The sequence below is a fragment of the Mustelus asterias genome, chromosome 5 (assembly GCF_964213995.1).
Source record: "Mustelus asterias chromosome 5, sMusAst1.hap1.1, whole genome shotgun sequence".
NCBI lineage: Eukaryota > Metazoa > Chordata > Chondrichthyes > Carcharhiniformes > Triakidae > Mustelus > Mustelus asterias.
In genome coordinates this window covers 51412510-51430017 of record NC_135805.1, presented here as the reverse complement: position 1 = coordinate 51430017, position 17508 = coordinate 51412510, and the positions used below count along the sequence as shown (strand labels likewise).

At 48.5% G+C, this 17508-nt stretch overlaps 1 protein-coding gene across 1 annotated transcript in view; it reads left to right on the top strand.

Annotated features, from left to right (window-relative positions):
* Window positions 1-3100: 3100 nt before the first annotated feature.
* The window catches only part of LOC144494090 (interleukin-20 receptor subunit alpha-like), a 55894-nt gene continuing 41486 nt past the window's right edge, over window positions 3101-17508 (top strand). The window contains exon 1 of the mRNA XM_078213669.1: window positions 3101-3380. Within this exon, the coding sequence (XP_078069795.1) occupies window positions 3281-3380 (100 nt within the window). The 5' untranslated portion in view covers window positions 3101-3280. The remainder of the gene's footprint in view (window positions 3381-17508) is intronic.

The window sequence follows — 17508 nt, the reverse complement described above, 5'->3', positions numbered from 1 at the left end:
ACTAATTTGTTTCGAATATGAATCCTCTTCCATTGATGATCGCCGGAGAGATGCTTCATGTTGATGTCAGTTGGGGAGGTCCCTCAATGCTGTGTCATTGAGAAAAGGAAGTTATTGGTTTCATAGGCCCCACGAGCGATTCCCTCCCATTCCCCACCCCACCCACCCCAGGGCCCTGTATGGGGGTTTCAGATCCCTTACCCAGTACACAGACGTGGGCCCTGGTGCCAGCGTGCATGCGGAGCTCAGGTAGGAGTCAGACTAGTTTGCACCAGAGCATCATCATAATGGTGCTTAGTGAGTCGTCATCACCCTCCTGCCTGCCAAAAAACTCACTAACACAGAGTACCCAGGCCCACCACTCTGGTGTGACAAGTACAGAATATATAGAAGGCATTTGGGGGGGACACCATCCCCTAGAGAGTGTACCGTCTGGTTATCAGAGCCCCCCTTGCTGCCCTCGCATGTCTCAGTTGAGCTGCCAGCCCTCCACCGCCTGGCTGGTGTTCCAAAGCGTGCTCTTCCTCATCTTCCTCCTCCTCCTCCTGCTGGTCATCCTCCCCAGCAACGGCCAGCTGGTCAGCCTCTGCGTCCTCCTCTTCTTCCTCCAAGAGGTCACCGCACTGCAGAGCCAGATTGTGCAAGGCACAGCACGCCATCACAATGCGGGAGTAGATCAGGGGGCTGTATGGGAGGGCCCCACCAGATCGGTCCAGGCACTAGAATGGCATCTTGAAGAGCCCAATGCACCTCTCCACTATCACACGGGTGGCTACATGGGCCTCATTATAGCGGGTCTCTGCCTCAGACACAGGTCTCCGCACAGGCGTCATCAGCCATGTCCGAAGCAGGTAACCCATATCATTCATGACCACCCCCGCAGCCTGGGCTCCTCCTCGAATGCCTCCAGGATGTCCGTGCTCCTGACAATGAAGCTGTCATGCACGCTGCCTGGATGTCTGGCGCAGACGTGCATGATGGTCATGTTATGGTCGCACACTAGCTGAACATTCAGGAAGTGGAACCCCTTCCTAGTTACAAATCTTAGTAGGAGGATCTTGAGGGCGACGTGTGTGCAGTCGATCACCCCCTGCACGTTAGACATCCCCGCAATGGCTGCAAACGCTGCAGCCCGTCTCCCTGCTGTGCTTGGTCCAGGTTGAAGGTGATAAACTGGCCGGCCCGGGCTTCAGTGATCTGCCTCACACAGGTATGCACGGCAGATTGGGAGAAGCCAAAGGCATTTCCGCTCGGGGTCTGGAAAGAATCAGTCGCGTAGAAGTTTAGAGCAGCCGTCAATTTGACAGCCACCGAGAGTGGGTGCCCCCCTCTGCCTCTAGGTGCCAGGTCCTGCAACAGGTTGCACAAGTGTTGCACTGTCTCCTTTCGGAGTCGGAGATGTCGGCGGCACATGGTGTCCGACATCTGGTCGAAGGACACTCGTGCACAGAACTGCCGGGATCTCTGCTCTCTCCTTCTCCTACGCGGTCCCGATTGTGTCCATTTTCGGGCCTTGGTAAAGGGGGAACCGGCACGGAGGCAGGTGCGGATCGCACTACTCGCCGCACGCCCGACTTTACCAAGTTTTCGCACCCGAAAACGGGTGTAACTTGATGGTAAAATTGGGCCCGTAGTGTGACATGAACCCAAGGTCTAGGTTGAGGCCATCCTCATGTATGTGTGTCCACATTAAGGATATGGGGTAGACCATTTAGAACTGAGATGAGGAGAAATTTCCTCACCCAGAGAGTGGTGAGCAAACAATTGAGGCCAAAAGGTTGCATGTTTTCAAGAAGGAGTTAGATATAGCTCTTGAGGTGAAGGGGATCAAAAGCATATTGGAGGAAAGTGGGAACAGGTTACTGAGTTGGATGATCAGCCATGATCACAATGAATAGTGGAGCAGGCTTCTGTTCCAATTTCCTATGTTTCTATGAATCGATTTTTGCCTTGTGCCAAATTCCTTCCTACCCTCAGCCTTCATGAATAGTTTAGTCAGCCCTTTCAGGCAAGAGTGCCTTTAGTATTGGGACCTTTGCTTTGTCTGGGTAAGTACTAGTCTATAATATTCAAAATCACCTCTTCATGTCTCCTTTAGCAATATTCAAACCTGCAATACTCACTCAGACAAGTCTTCACATGCAGACTAAATTTGTACTCTTAGAATTAATAAATTTAAATAGAATCATAGAATTATAGACCAGCTCAGCGCAGAAGGACAGCATGGTGGCACAGTGGTTAGCACAACTGCCTCACAGTGCCAAGGGCCTGGGTTCGATTCCCGACTTGGGTCACTGTCTGTGTGGAGTTTGCACGTTCTCCCCCGTGTCTGCGTGGGTTTCCTCCGGGTGCTCCGGTTTCCTCCCACAGTTTGAAAGACGTGCTGGTTAGGTGCATTGGCCATGCTAAATTCTCCCTCAGTGTGTCCGAACAGGTGACGGAGTGTGGCGACTAGGGGATTTTCACAGTAACTTCATTGCAATGTTAATGTAAGCCTATTTGTGACACTAATGAAAAAAGGAAGTAATTTGGCCATCTACTCTGTTGTTTCTTTTGGAGAGCAATCCAGTTAATCCCATTCTCCTGCTTTTTCCCTGGATCCTTGCTATTTTTTCTCCTTCAATTTCCTTTTGGATTGATTTGAGTTTTTTATAAGCTCACCAATCCTTGTGATGCTCCAATCTGGTACTTCAAACCTCGCCCATCGTTGTGTCAGAGATGTGACCGTGTCTGTTTATTCATCCTCTGGAATGTTTTCTCTTTTTTCACACTCTGCGTTACAAAACAGTCTTCCATTAACGCTGCAAACCTCTTCCCCGGATTTCTAGTCGAGATATTGTCCCAATCAATGGCCAGTAAGGTCCCTTTCTAATTTCCATCCTCACCTCCTCCCACAGTGCCAGATTCGCCTGGCCTGAGGGTCTGGAACAACACTTCTATTTCACACTCTGGAATGTCGTTGAAGTCAGAAGGCGCGGTGGTGAATTGTCAGTGTGAATTGTCAAGGAGAGACAATACAACTTGGACGAAACCACCCTTTGACAGTTCCACACGTTTGACTCAGCATCGTGCTGCTCAGGGCGACACACCCGCCCCCTGAGTGCAAGGAGCGTGAGTTCATTCACATGCATGTGTTTACAACACGCCTCCTCGCAGGGCACAGCGCTGTGGAGAGAGCTTTCCCTTCCCCAGACCTCTCAGCGTTCGCCAGCAGCCGGGACGCTTTGTGGGAGCAGCGAGGCTGCGGGAGACTCCTCTGCAGTTCAGCTCAGGGCTATCTATGCTGCGAGTAGATGAACTGGACCGTTCCTGCACTGGCATTAAAATGCCCACAACATCACTTCTCCTCATGACCTTATTCATTCTTTCAGAAGTTACAGGTGAGACTGAGATGTGACTTTTCGTTTCCTTCTCCTGCCGAATGTTAGTTTTAAAGCTTATTGTCTGAAATCAATCAGATTTATAATGTCTCACGGTATGGGGCTTGAATTATAAATGTTGGCCAAACAAATTGTGGTTGCTAGCTAACACTGCAACGGGATAGTGCACTTTGCTCCGGGATAGTAATACAGAGGCGGTGTTGGCACTTTATGGCTATCATTGAGAAGCGCAGATAAAACTGTTCTTTATATACCCAGTACTTTGTGTCAAACCATCAGCCTATCAATTAGACAAGATTTCTTGCAGCGCTGCTTCAGTCATTAGAATAACAAACAGGGTATCACACAAAGAAACACTTTCCTTTTTCTCCACTCATTCATAGAGCGCGAATGCAAACCAACAACTTTCATTTATACAGTACCTTCAACAAAGTAAAAGGCACCTATGAAGACAGTTCACAAGCACTCTATCAGTCAGCATTGGACACCTCGCCACATAAGGAGACATTCGGGTAGGTCATTAAAAGTTTGGTCACAGAGATAGGTTTGAAGGATTGCCTTAAGGGAGGTTACAGAGGCAGGAAAGTTTGGAATGGGGATTCCAGAGTTTAAGGAATAAGCAGTTGAATGCATGGCCACCGGTCAGAGTACGTATGCAGTACATGTGGTCCAGCAGGTGAACAGTTGGACCACATGTCCAGAATGGTGGCAGGAGTGTATAAAACGCAGAAGAAGCCAGAATTGGAGGGGCAGAGATACATGAGGATTTTAGGGCTGGAGAGGATTACGGAGACAGGGAGGGGTGAGGCCATGGGTGAATTTGAAAACAGTGAACAGAATGTTAAAATTGGGATGTGGCCGGGCTAGGAAGGAGGGTAGTTGCACTGGGGTGCTGGGTGGACAGGACCTGGTGTGGGGTAAGAGGCAGGAAACAGAGTTTTGGAAGAGCTCAGTTTTTGGTGGGTGAAAGGTGGAAAGCTGGACAGGAGAGCATAATCACCAGGAAGCCAGGGAATGTTAGAATTAATGTAATTTTAATCATTTAAAATTAATTACAGTGTCACCAGCATCTGTCTTTAATGGACACACATTCCCTATTACCATCTCTCTCTTAGTATACTTATTAAAACATTTTGATAGCGTAATGAGCTCCAATACTTACCTAAATTGGCAGTCACAGTTCAGAACCTGCAGTTCCAAGTTGGCGAGGTGGTTGTTGAGGGAAAAAGTCCCAATCCAAGAAGGAGGTCCCAAACCAGCAGGAACAAAGATGAGGATCAGAGAAAGGACACGTTGGGTCAAAATAAACAACAGGAGTAGAGAAAAAGGCTCCAAGTTAAAGCAAGAGCTATGAGAAGCAAACTTGAAGCAAAGTGGCCATAAGAGAAGCCCAGCAGATCTGAGAGAACAACCAAATGTTGGTGACTCCATGCTGTGGGCCACAAGGACAAAGATACCCCTTGGGACAGTGGTGCGCTGCTTGGCATGGCTGAAGACCTGAAAGTGTGCTTGGAAGTTGAAGCTTGTTCAGTATATGCAGAGATACAGAGGAAGGGCGGCACGGTAGCACAGTGGTTAGCACTGCTGCTTCACAGCTCCAGGGTCCTGGGTTCGATTCCCGGCTCGGGTCACTGTCTGTGTGGAGTTTGCACATTCTCCTCGTGTCTGCGTGGGTTTCCTCCGGGTGCTCCGGTTTCCCCCCACAGTCCAAAGATGTGCGGGTTAGGTTGATTGGCCAGGTTAAAAAAATTGCCCCTTAGAGTCCTGGGATGTGTAGGTTAGAGGGATTAGTGGGTAAAATATGTGGGGGTAGGGCCTGGGTGGGATTGTGGTCAGTGCAGACTCGATGGGCTGAATGGCCTCCTTCTGCACTGTAGGGTTTCTATGATTTCTATGATGATTTAAGAGAATCTCAGAAGGAGAGATTGAAACCCTGGAGGTAGATCCTTGCTGAAGCCATCCAGAATGGGAGTGACGTTTGAAGAGAATTGCAAGGCGAGATTTTTAAATATGGGAATTGGAAACCTTTGTGAGAAAGCCAGAGTTTCAGTGAGGCCGGTTGACTCACTGTGTGGCAAGCATTAGGGTGGGTTATTGAGAAATCCATAGAGTCTGCTCTGGCCACATATGTCATTTACTATGGAGTGTGGTGTGTCTGACCACAGTTCACGAGTTGGACCACATGTACTGCATACTTATTCTGAATATTAGCGTATGAGATAGATATGGTAAATTGTTTTATCTTTCTAAGTTGGCAGTCGCACAGCAGGAGCTCAGAAACTGCATTTCCAAGTTGGCAAGTTGGATGTTGAGGGTCTACAAAGATATAGCTAAAGTGAAGGAATAGTGAATATTTGAACTATTGTCTTGTGTTTGTATTGAGATCTTTACAATCATTTTGTCTAGTGCAATCTAGTTCATTTGCTTGAATAAATGTTTTATTCTTTGTGTTAAAAGTTCTTCAGCAGACTCCTGCGAATGTGTTCAGTAACTTACCTTCTCACTTTCTAAAAAATGTAGAAGTTAGGATCTATCAGGCCAGCTTTCACTCTGGGATCTGATTAGTCCAGTAGTAACACAACTGAAATCGTAACAATAGCCTTGCAAGATTCTTTTCAGATTCCTTCTTGTACTTTTTAATACGTTCCTGTCAATTTTTCCATTGATTTGTGTAAGCCTTTTCTTTCAGCTTGATACTCTGTCTTACGTTGGTTGCTTAACTGCACAAGAAAATTTTTTTGCCTTTTAGGGCTTTGTTCTGGTCTTGCATTCGTTTGTATCAAATTGTTTGAATATCTCCCACTCTTTGTAGTGTTGCTGCAATTAATAAGGTTTGAACCTTGATTTGTGACTCTTCTTCCTTTCAACTTTCTTATGAATATTTGGTCATATTCTGGGCATTGTTCGTTTGACTTACCCTAACTATCAAACTGTTGGCTAACTGTACCTTGGTACTCATGACTATATTTAATAGGGTCTGTTCTTTTGTCAGTTCTTAAGCATATTGGCTTGGATTTTACAGTAAAAGTAACAGCAAAGCTATCAGTGCTCACCATTATTAAACAGCAGATCAGAGCAGCCTCCAATCACCACTTGTGAGCAGTTAAGCATGGAAGCCAGGAAGTTGCTGTCTAAAATTAAAGCAGATAATACTGGAAATACTCGGCAGGTCTGGCAGCATCTGTAGAAAGAGAAAAAGCAGAGTTAATGATTCAGGTCATCAGATGCTGCTAGATCTGCAGTGTTTCCAGCGTTTTCTGTTTCTATTTTAGATGTCCATCATCCACAGTATTTTGCTTTTGGAAGTTGCTCTCCAAGTTGGCCTTCACCTATCTACGGGGAGGTGTAAGTGTAATGAATGGCTGGTGTGGTTGTCTGTTGCTGACCACTAAGTTGAGCCAATGTTCCAGAAAACTAGCACATGGCTACATATTAGATAATTGTTGCTCACATCTTTCTGCTTCTCCCAGTTTGTGTGAACATTAAAATCCCCCATTATAATCAGGTTGTTTTTGCTATGTTTTTCGCAGCTCTCCACATTTATACATTCTGCCATTATGTCTTTGGATCGGGGGTTTCATTCACAACTTTGATCAAAATTTTGCATCTTTTGCTGCTCCTTTAATTCACCCTGCCTGCTCACCCGTTCCGGAAATCTCTTCTTTTTACTTTTGTAGTTGTTTCTTTTATCGAAATTGCTGCTCCTCCTTCCTTTCTTCCCAATTTCCCTGCCCTTGTAAAGATCTTACAACATGAGATATTTTCCTTCCAGTTTGTCACGAACTTTTCTAAATCATACCCTTTAAGCTGTATTTATTCTTTGAACTCACTTGTTTTATTGTTTATCCTGCACGTATGCATAATCAGGATTCTTATCTGGATAACTGCCATATGCTCTGATGGGTTTTGTTTGCATAATTTCTGTTTTATCAGACTTTCTGTTACTATTGCTGTATGCATCGTGATACCAGTAATAAAATATGCTCTTATTTTTTCATTGCTCCTGTTTTATTTCTCTCGAGGTATTTTATTTTTACTTCTATGTTCCTATCACTTTTTTGTACCATAAATGTCAAAATGATCTGGGGGTGGCACAGTGGCACAATGGCTAGCACTGCTGCCTCACAGCGCCAGAGATCTGGGTTCGATTCCCAGCTTGGGTCACTGTCTGTGCGGAGTTTGCACATTCTCCTCATGTCTGCGTGGGTTTCCTCTGGGTGCTCCAGTTTCCTCCCACAGTCCAAAGATGTGCGGGTTAGGTTGATTGGCCATGGTAAATTGCCCCTTAGTGTTAGGGGGACTAGCAGGGTAAATACGTAGGGCTACAGTTTAGGGGTTGGGTGGGATTGTGGTCAGTGCAGACTCGCTGGGCCGAATGGGATTCTACGATTCTATGATCTTACCCACATTTTTATATGCTGACCTTCGCTCCCATCAGTCTTTTCCTTATCTTTTATGTTACACTTATTTATATCCAAATCCTCCACCTCCACTTTATTGGTTTAAAGTCCATTCCACAAGACGGGCAGCACGGTGGCACACGGGTGTCATGATAGCACAGTGGTTAACGTGGCTGCTCACAGCAACAGGGCCCGGGTTCGATTCCGGCCTCGGGTTCACTGATTGTGTGGAGTTTGCACATTCTCCCCGTGTCTGAGTGGGTTTCCTTTGGATGCTCCAGTTTCCTCCCACAGTCCAAAGATGTGCAGGTTAGGTTGATTGGCCATGCTAAATTGCCCCTTAGTGTCAGGGGATTAGCAGGGTAAATATGTGGGGTTACAAGAATAGGTCCTGGGAGGGATTGTGGTCGGTGCAGACTCGATGGACCGAATGGCCGCCTTCTGCACTGTAGGGATTCCATGATTCTATGATTCTAAGAGTACTTTGCCTTTCTGCTCATGCATTGGTCCCAGCTTGGATCAGGGACTGCTCAACCCAACAATACAGCTGCTTCCTGTCTCAGTATCGGGGCAGTTACACATGAAATGGAGCCACTCCTACCCACACCAATCTTCTTCATCTTCCCAGCGAGGAGAGGAATAGGGAGAGAGAGCAGTTGAACACGTGGCTACAGGGATGGTGCAGGAGGGAGGGATTCAGATGCCTGGATAATTGGGGCTCATTCTGGGGTAGGTGGGACCTCTACAAATGGGATGGTCTACACCTGAACCAGAGGGGTACCAATATCCTGGGGGGGAAATTTGCTAATGCTCTTCGGGAGGGTTTAAACTAATTCAGCAGGGGGGTGGGTACCTGAATTGTAGCTCCGGTGTACAGGAGATTGAGAGTAGTGAGGTCATGGATAAGGTTTCAAGGTCGCAGGAGTGTACCGGCAGATAGGAAGATGGTTTGAAGTGTGTCTACTTCAACGCCAGGAGCATCCGGAATAAGGTGGGTGAACTTGCAGCATGGGTTGGTACCTGGGACTTCGATGTTGTGGCTATTTCGGAGACATGGATAGAGCAGAGACAGGAATGGTTGTTGCAGGTTCCAGGGTTTAGATGTTTCAGTAAGATCAGGGAAGGTGGTAAAAGAGGGGGAGGTGTGGCATTGTTAGTCAAGGACAGTATTATGGTGGCAGAAAGGACGTTTGATGAGGACACGTCTACTGAGGTAGTATGGGCTGAGGGTAGAAACAGGAAAGGAGAGGTCACCCTGCTGGGAGTTTTCTATAGGCCTCCGAAAAGTTCCAGAGATGTAGAGGAAAGGATTGCAAAGATGATTCTGGATAGGAGCGAAAGTAACAGGGTAGTTGTTATGGGGGACTTTAACTTTACAAATATTGACTGGAAACACTATAGTTCGAGTACTTTAGATGGGTCAGCTTTTGTCCAATGTGTGCAGGAGGGTTTCCTGACACAGTATGTTGATAGGCCAACAAGAGGCGAGGCCACCTTGGATTTGGTACTGGGAAATGGACCAGGCCAGGTGTTAGATTTGGAGGTAGGTGAGCACTTTGGTGATAGTGACCACAATTCGGTTACGTTTACTTTACCGATGGAAAGGGATAGGTATATACCACAGGGCAAGAGTTATAGCTGGGGGAAAGGAAATTATGATGCGATTAGGCGAGATTTAGGATGCATAGGATGTGGAAGGAAACTGCAGGGGATGGACACAATTGAAATGTGGAGCTTGATAAGTATGTACCTGTCAGGCAGGGAGGAAGTGGTCGAGCGAGGGAACCGTGGTTCACTAAAGAAGTTGAATCTCTTGTGAAGAGGAAGAAGGAGACTTATGTAAAGATGAGACACGAAGGCTCTGTTAGGGCGCTTGAGAGTTACAAGTTAGCCAGGAAGGACCTAAAGAGAGAGCTAAGAAGAGCCAGGAGGGGACATGAGAAGTCTTTGGCAGGTAGGATCAAGGAAAACCCTAAAGCTTTCTATAGGTATGTCAGGAGTAAAAGAATGACTAGGGTAAGATTAGGGCCAGTCAAGGACAGTAGTGGGAAGTTGTGCGTGGAGTCTGAAGAGATAGGAGAGGCGCTAAATGAATATTTTTCATCAGTATTCACGCAGGAAAAAGACAATGTTGTCGAGGAAAATACGGAGATACAGGCTATTGGACTAGACGGGATTGAGGTTCATAAGGCGGAGGTGTTAGCAATTCTGGAAAGTGTGAAAATAGATAACTCTGCTGGGCCGGGTGGGATTTATCCTCGGATTCTCTGGGAGGCTAGGGAGGAGATTACAGAGCCTTTGGCTTTGATCTTTCTGTCGTTATTGTCTACAGGAATAGTGCCAGAAGACTGGAGGATAGCAAATGTTGTCCCCTTGTTCAAGAAGGGGAGTAGGGACAACCCTGGTAATTATAGACCAGTGAGCCTTACTTCAGTTGTGGGCAAAGTTTTGGAAGGGATTATAAGAGATAGGATTTATAATCATCTAGAAAGGAATAATTTGATTAGGGATAGTTAACACGGTTTTGTGAAGGGTAGGTCGTGCCTCACAAACCTTATTGAGTTCTTTGAAAAGGTGACCAAAGAGGTGGATAAGGGTGATGCGCTGCTCAAACACGAGGCCTGATGCTCGGTAAATGAAAGGCTTTTATTTACTGTAACGAAGCTACCAGAACTTATATACACTATCCCAGACTGAAGGGGTCCCGGCCAGAGCAGGGACTTTTATACCTCTCCCAGGAGGCGGAGCCCGACTGGGATGTGCCACAACACTACAGTACAAAGGTGTAACAACCCCACCCTAACCCCAACAGCAACAAGTAGCACAACCCAACAGTAACATATGTACATCCTTGTAGTACTGGCCAGACCCTGGCTCAGTACTATCCAGTGGGAACCAACGATGGTTCACCACATTCACCCCTCCTTTGAGAACAAAGGCCGGCGGGGTACAAAAACAGAATAAAGTGTCAGCAGTCTATAAGTTCAGACGGTCAGGGGGACCGCACCGTCGTTGTGACCTCCTCAATACCGGCGGTGACACTGGAGTAGGCACTTGCGGTGGCGTTCTCCCCAAGGAGGCGTTCAGCTGTTCTTCCACGGACTCACAGGCCGGTTGACCCTGAGGTGACGGTAGTCCATGGGATCCTGACACGCCCTGCAGTGGCGACCATCTTCTGGGCTCAGGCAAGCTGTACATGGGAGTAAAAGGGTTAAGCAATGGTCCCGATGCTGCCCGCGCCGTGTCCGGGGAAGAAACAAGAGTTAAAGGGTTTGTAACAGGGGGTATGGGAGCGACAGGGGTTGCTACGTCCCCTGCTGGCGCCAGGTCTCGAGACCGTGTCCTCTCGCCCGTCAGGGTATGCCACATAGGCATACTGAGGGTTGGCGTGGAGGAGATGGACCTGTTCGACCAACGGGTCGGACTTGCGGGCCCTTACATGTCGCCGCAGGAGGACGGGTCCTGAGTACGTCAACCAAGACGGTAATGAGGTCCCCGAGGAAGACTTCCGAGGGAATGAGAACATCCTCTCGTGGGGAGTAGCATTGGTTGCCATACACAGGAGGGAGCGAATAGAATGGAGCGCATCAGGGAGCACCTCTTGCCAACGGGAGACTGGAAGACCTTTTGACTTCAACACCAGTAAGACAGCCTTCCAGACTGTAGCATTCTCACGTTCCACCTGAACATTACCCCTAGGGTTGTAGCTCGTGGTCCTACTAGAGGCAATCCCGTATAAGAACAGGAATTGCCTCAAGTCATCGCTCATGAACGACGAGCCCCTGTCGCTATGGATGTAGCCGGGGTACCCGAACAGGGTAAAGAGATCACGGAATGCCTTGATAACCGTGGCAGCGGATGTATCAGAGCAGGGAACAACAAAAGGGAACCGAGAGTACTCGTCAATGATATTGAGGAAGTACACATTCCGATCTGTTGAGGGAAGGGGGCCCTTAAAATCGACACTCAGTCTCTCGAAGGGACGAGTGGCCTTGACTAAATGTGCCCGGTCAGGTCGGTAAAAGTGCGGTTTGCATTCCGCGCAAACCCGACAGCTTCTTGTTACTGACCTGACGTCCTCCACCGAGTAAGGCAGGTTGCGGGCTTTTATAAAGTGGTAGAGCCGAGTGACCCCAGGATGGCATAGGTCATTATGGAGGGCCTGCAAACGGTCCTCCTGTATACTGGCGCATGTTCCACGCGAGAGGGCATCCGAGGGCTCATTGAGTTTCCCTGGACGGTACATGATGTCGTAGTTATAGGTGGAGAGTTCAATTCTCCACTGCAAGATCTTGTCATTCTTGATCTTGCCCCTCTGCGTGTTGTTAAACATGAACGCCACGGACCGCTGGTCCGTGATCAGGGTGAACCGTTTTCCCGCCAAGTAATGGCGCCAGTGCCTGACGGCCTCCACAATGGCCTGGGCCTCCTTTTCCACCGCTGAATGCCGAATTTCGGGGCCTTGGAGGATGCGGGATAAAAATGCGACGGGCCTGCCCGCCTGGTTAAGTGTGGCGGCCAGGGTGAAATCAGATGCATTGCTCTCCACCTGAACGGGGATGGACTCGTCAACAGCGTGCATCGTAGCTTTCACGATGTCGGCTTTCAATTTATCGAAGGCCAACCGGGCCTCTGGCGTTAGGGGAAAAGTCGTGGACTTAATGAGCGGACGGGCTTTGTCCGCGTAATTGGGAACCCACTGCGCATAATAAGAGAAGAAGCCTAAGCATCTTCTCAGTGCTTTTGCACTAGCAGGCAAGGGAAGTTCAGAAAAGGGGCGCATACGGTCTGGATCAGTGCCAATGACCCCGTTTTCCACCACGTATCCTAGGATGGCTAAACGGTGCATACGAAACACACACTTCTCCCTGTTGTAGGTCAAGTTCAGGTGAGATGCAGTGCGTAGGAAGTTCAGGAGATTCGTGTCGTGGTCCTGCTGGTCATGGCCGCAGATGGTGACATTATCCAGGTACGGGAAGGTAGCCCGCAGCCCGTTCTGGTCCACCATTCGGTCCATAGCACGCTGGAAGACCGAGACCCCATTGGTGACACCAAAGGGAACCCTGAGAAAGTGATACAAGCGACCATCCGCCTCAAAAGCCGTGTATTGTCGGTCCTCTGGGCGAATGGGGAGTTGGTGGTAGGCAGACTTGAGGTCTATGGTGGAGAACACCCGGTACTGCGCAATCTGATTGACCATATCAGATATGCGCGGGAGAGGATACGCATCCAGCTGCGTATATCGGTTAATGGTCTGACTGTAGTCAATGACCATCCGGGGTTTGTTCCCGCTCTTGACCACCACGACCTGCGCTCTCCACGGACTAGCACTGGATTGTATGATCCTTTCTTTGAGGAGCCGCTGAACCTCAGATCTAATGAAGATCCGATCCTCAGCGCTGTAACGCCTACTTTTAGTCGCGATGGGCTTGCAGCCTGGCACAAGATTCTGGAACAAGGAGGGTGTGGTGATCTTCAGCGTTGAGAGGCTGCAGGTGGGGCGCGTTGGGCAATTTGGAGGCTGCTGCTGTTTTCCCACTGCCAGTGAAGGGAGTGGCCCACCGTACTGTAGGATTACACTCCTCAAGTGGACCATGAAGTTTAGTCCGAGAAGTATTGGCGCGCAAAGATATGGCAACACGAGGAGCTTGAAACGCTCGTAAACTGTGCCTTGCACCTTCAAAGTTACCACGCAACTCCCTAGCACGGCAACAGACCGGGACCTCGATGCCATAGAGATTGTCTGTTTGGCAGGTTGAATCTGGAGTCCACACCGCTTCACAGTGTCTGGGTGGATAAAGCTCTCAGTGCTCCCGCTGTCAAACAGACAATAAATCACGTGGTCATTTACCTGGATATTCATCATAGATTTGTCAAGTCTATGAGGCTTGGCCTGGTCCAGGATGATTGACGCCACCGTTGGTTCATGAGCGCCTCTGCAGGCAGCTGAAATCGATGAGGAGGACCCCTGCTGGTCGTTCGCGGTCAGTGTCGACCAACATGGCCGCTCCCATGAGTCGCACGTGGGTGAGGGCGCCAAACTCAGCGACCCCTGGTGGTCACACACCTCCGACTCCGTCGACCGTAATGGCGTCGTCCTGGCCTCGCACGTGGATGAACCCCTCGATGACTTCGACGACGAAGACCCGAGCTCTGAAGAATCGCAGGCTGCACTGCCGTTCCTGGGTTTAGATCGGCACACTTTCGAATAGTGCCCTTTCTTACCGCATGCGGTGCACAACACAGCTTTAGCGGGACACCGTTGCCGAGTATGCTTCGCTCCCCCACAGAAATAGCACCGCGGGCCGCCCGGAGCTGCTGCCGTCGTCTGGCCCGAGTGTGAGCATGCCATTACGCAGCATTTCGAACCCAAGGGACGAGGAGGGATTGGCGACTGCTCCTGCCACGTTGTCTCCACATGGTCCTCCGGATATAATACTAAGCTTTTGGAGGCCATCTCAAGCATCTCCGCTAGCTCGATGGCCTGGGTAAGATCAAGGTTACCCTTCTCCAACAGTTTAAGTCGAATGTACAACGATCCGACCCCCGCCACAAACGCATCTCGGGCGAGGTCGTTCATGCTCTGCTCAGCCGACACAGCTTTGCTGTTACAGCCCCTGGCTAGCTGTAGGAGCTCGTTCGCATATTCCTCCATCGTTTCACCAGACTGCCGTCGTCGAGTGGCTAGGAGGTAACGAGCGTGTATTTCATTGGGCAGTTTGATATAACGCTTCTTCAGAAGCTCGAGGGCCTTAGTATAATCGGTGGCCGCACGGATCACGAGGTAGACAGTGTCGCTTACCCTCGCATGAAGGACCCGGAGTCTGTCATCATCTGTGGTGACCGCTGCGGAGGCTGCCAGGTAGTCTTCGAAACACTTCAGCCAGTGGTCGAAGGTGTTAGAAGCGCCCACCGCACGTGGATCTAGTGTAAGGCGTTCCGGCTTCAGGATTTGCTCCATACTCTCTTTTTTTTTCTTCGACGAGAGTTTAACGACAGTAAATAAAATTGATGCGCTGCTCAAACACGAGGCCTGATGCTCGGTAAATGAAAGGCTTTTATTTACTGTAATGAAGCAGCCAGTAATTATATACACTATCCCAGACTGAAGGGGTCCCGGCCAGAGCAGGGACTTTTATACCTCTCCCAGGAGGCGGAGCCCGACTGGGATGTACCACAACACTACAGTACAAAGGTGTAACAACCTCACCCTAACCCCAACAGCAACAAGTAGCACAACCCAACAGTAACATATGTACATCCTTGTAGTACTGGCCAGACCCTGGCTCAGTACTATCCAGTGGGAACCAACGATGGTTCACCACAAAGGGTAAAGCAGTTGATGTGGTGTATATGGATTTCAGTAAAGCGTTTGATAAGGTTCTCCATGGTAAGCTATTGCAGAAAATACGGAGGCATGGGATTGAGGGTGAGTTAGTGGTTTGGATCAGAAATTGGTTAGCTGTAAGAAGACAGAGGGTGGTGGTTGATGGGAAATGTTCATCCTGGAGTTCAGTTACTAGTGGTGTATCGCAAGGATCTGTTGTGGGGCCACTGCTGTTTGTCATTTTTATAAATGACCTGGATGAAGGCGTAGAAGGATGGGTTAGTAAATTTGAGGATGACACTAAAGTCAGTGGAGTTGTGGACAGTGCGGAGGGATGTGGCAGGTTACAGAGGGACATAGATAAGCTGCAGAGCTGGGCTGAGAGGTGGCAAATGGAGTTTAATGCGGAAAAGCGTGAGGTGATTCACTTTGGAAGGAGTAACAGGAATACAGAGTACTAGGCTAATGGTAAGATACTTGGTAGTGTGGATGAGCAGAGAGATCTCGGTGTCCATGTGCATAGATCCCTGAAAGTTGGCTCCTTGGTTGATAGGGTTGTTAAGAAGGCATACGGTGTGTTATCTTTTATTGGTAGAGGGATTGAGTTTCGGAGCCATGAGGTCATGTTGCAGCTGTACAAAACTCTGGTGTGGCCGCACTTGGAGTATTGCGTACAGTTCTGGTCACCGCATTATAGGAAGGATGTGGAAGCATTGGAAAGGGTGCAGAGGAGATTTACCAGGATGTTGCCTGGAATGGTGGGAAGGTCTTATGAGGAAAGGCTGAGGGACTTGAGGCTGTTTTCGTTAGAGAGAAGAAGGTTAAGAGGTGACTTAATGGAGGCATACAAGATGATCAGAGGATTAGATAGGGTGGACAGTGAGAGCCTTTTTCCTCGGATGGTGATGGCTAGCACGAGGGGACATAGCTTTAAATTGAGGGGTGATAGATATAGGACAGATGTCAGAGGTAGGTTCTTTACTCAGAGAGTAGTAAGGGCGTGGAATGCCCTGCCTGCAAAAGTAGTGGACTCGCCAACATTAAGGGCATTTAAATGGTCATTGGATAAACAGACGGATGATATTGGAATAGTATAGGTTACATGGGCTTTAGATTGGTTTCACAGGTCGGCACAACATCGAGAGCCGAAGGGCCTGTACTGCGCTGTAATGTCCTAATGTTCAAATGTTCCTCCTCTTCTTCTTTCCTGATTAGTTTATCCTGATGCCAGTTAGTGCTTTGCAAGGTAGTAATCCAAAGATTATCACATTAGCTGCCATGTGTTTCAATTTTCCTCCTAATACTCCCTGTTCATTCTTATGTTTCTGGTTCCGACATAAACCACAACAATTGGTTCTTTCCCCTTCCCTTTCTAAGTTCCTTTCCAGCTGCTGACACCTTGTGGAATCTGACTCATGACTGCAGAGGTTGCTCTCTATTCCCCTAATTGTCAAAGTTCCTAACGACAACCTTTCATTATTGTTCTTCCTCAACTTGAACCACCTCCTACTCCACAGCTCCATTGTTACAAAACCCACCTGGTTCACTAATGTTCTTTAGGGAAGGAAATCTGCCATCCTTACCTGGCCTGGCCTGCATGTGTTTCCAGTGTGGATGAGCAGAGAGATCTCGGTGTCCATGTGCATAGATCCCTGAAAGTTGGCACCCAGGTTGATAGGGTTGTTAAGAAGGCATACGGTGTGTTAGCTTTTATTGGTAGAGGGATTGAGTTTCGGAGCCATGAGGTCATGTTGCAGCTGTACAAAACTCTGGTGCGGCCGCACTTGGAGTATTGCGTACAGTTCTGGTCACCGCATTATAGGAAGGATGTGGAAGCATTGGAAAGGGTGCAGAGGAGAATTACCAGGATGCTGCCTGGTATGGTGGGAAGGTTTCATATGTGTTTCCAGACCCATACCAAGTGGTTGACTCTTAAATGCTGTCAGGGATGGGCAATAAAGCTGGCCCAGCCAGCAACCCCCACATCCCATGAATGAATTTAAAAAAGCGTTTTGACTTTTCCCTTAGACTTTCTCCTTATCCTCACAAATATCTAGTACCCCATACCTATTGGACAAGATCAGCTTTCTTAGTTTCTCCTTCCCTGCCTTGACTAGGTTCCGCTTCCCACACAATTGTCAGTCACACATTCTTCTTTCTGCACCAGTTTCTCTCTATGTCATGCAACTGTGTTCTGGAGTGAACTGTTCAGATATTCCTCCTCAACCTACCTTCATATTATGGGCTGAATTATGCTGCAGCTTTAGGACCCCGATGTCGAGGCAAAAAGCTTGTTCCAAGCCCACACTCGATGGCAGTGACCACCTGCAGGTCTGCCATCCAATTCAGGACAGCAGTTGACCATAAGACCATAAGATATCGGAGCAGAATTAGGCCACTC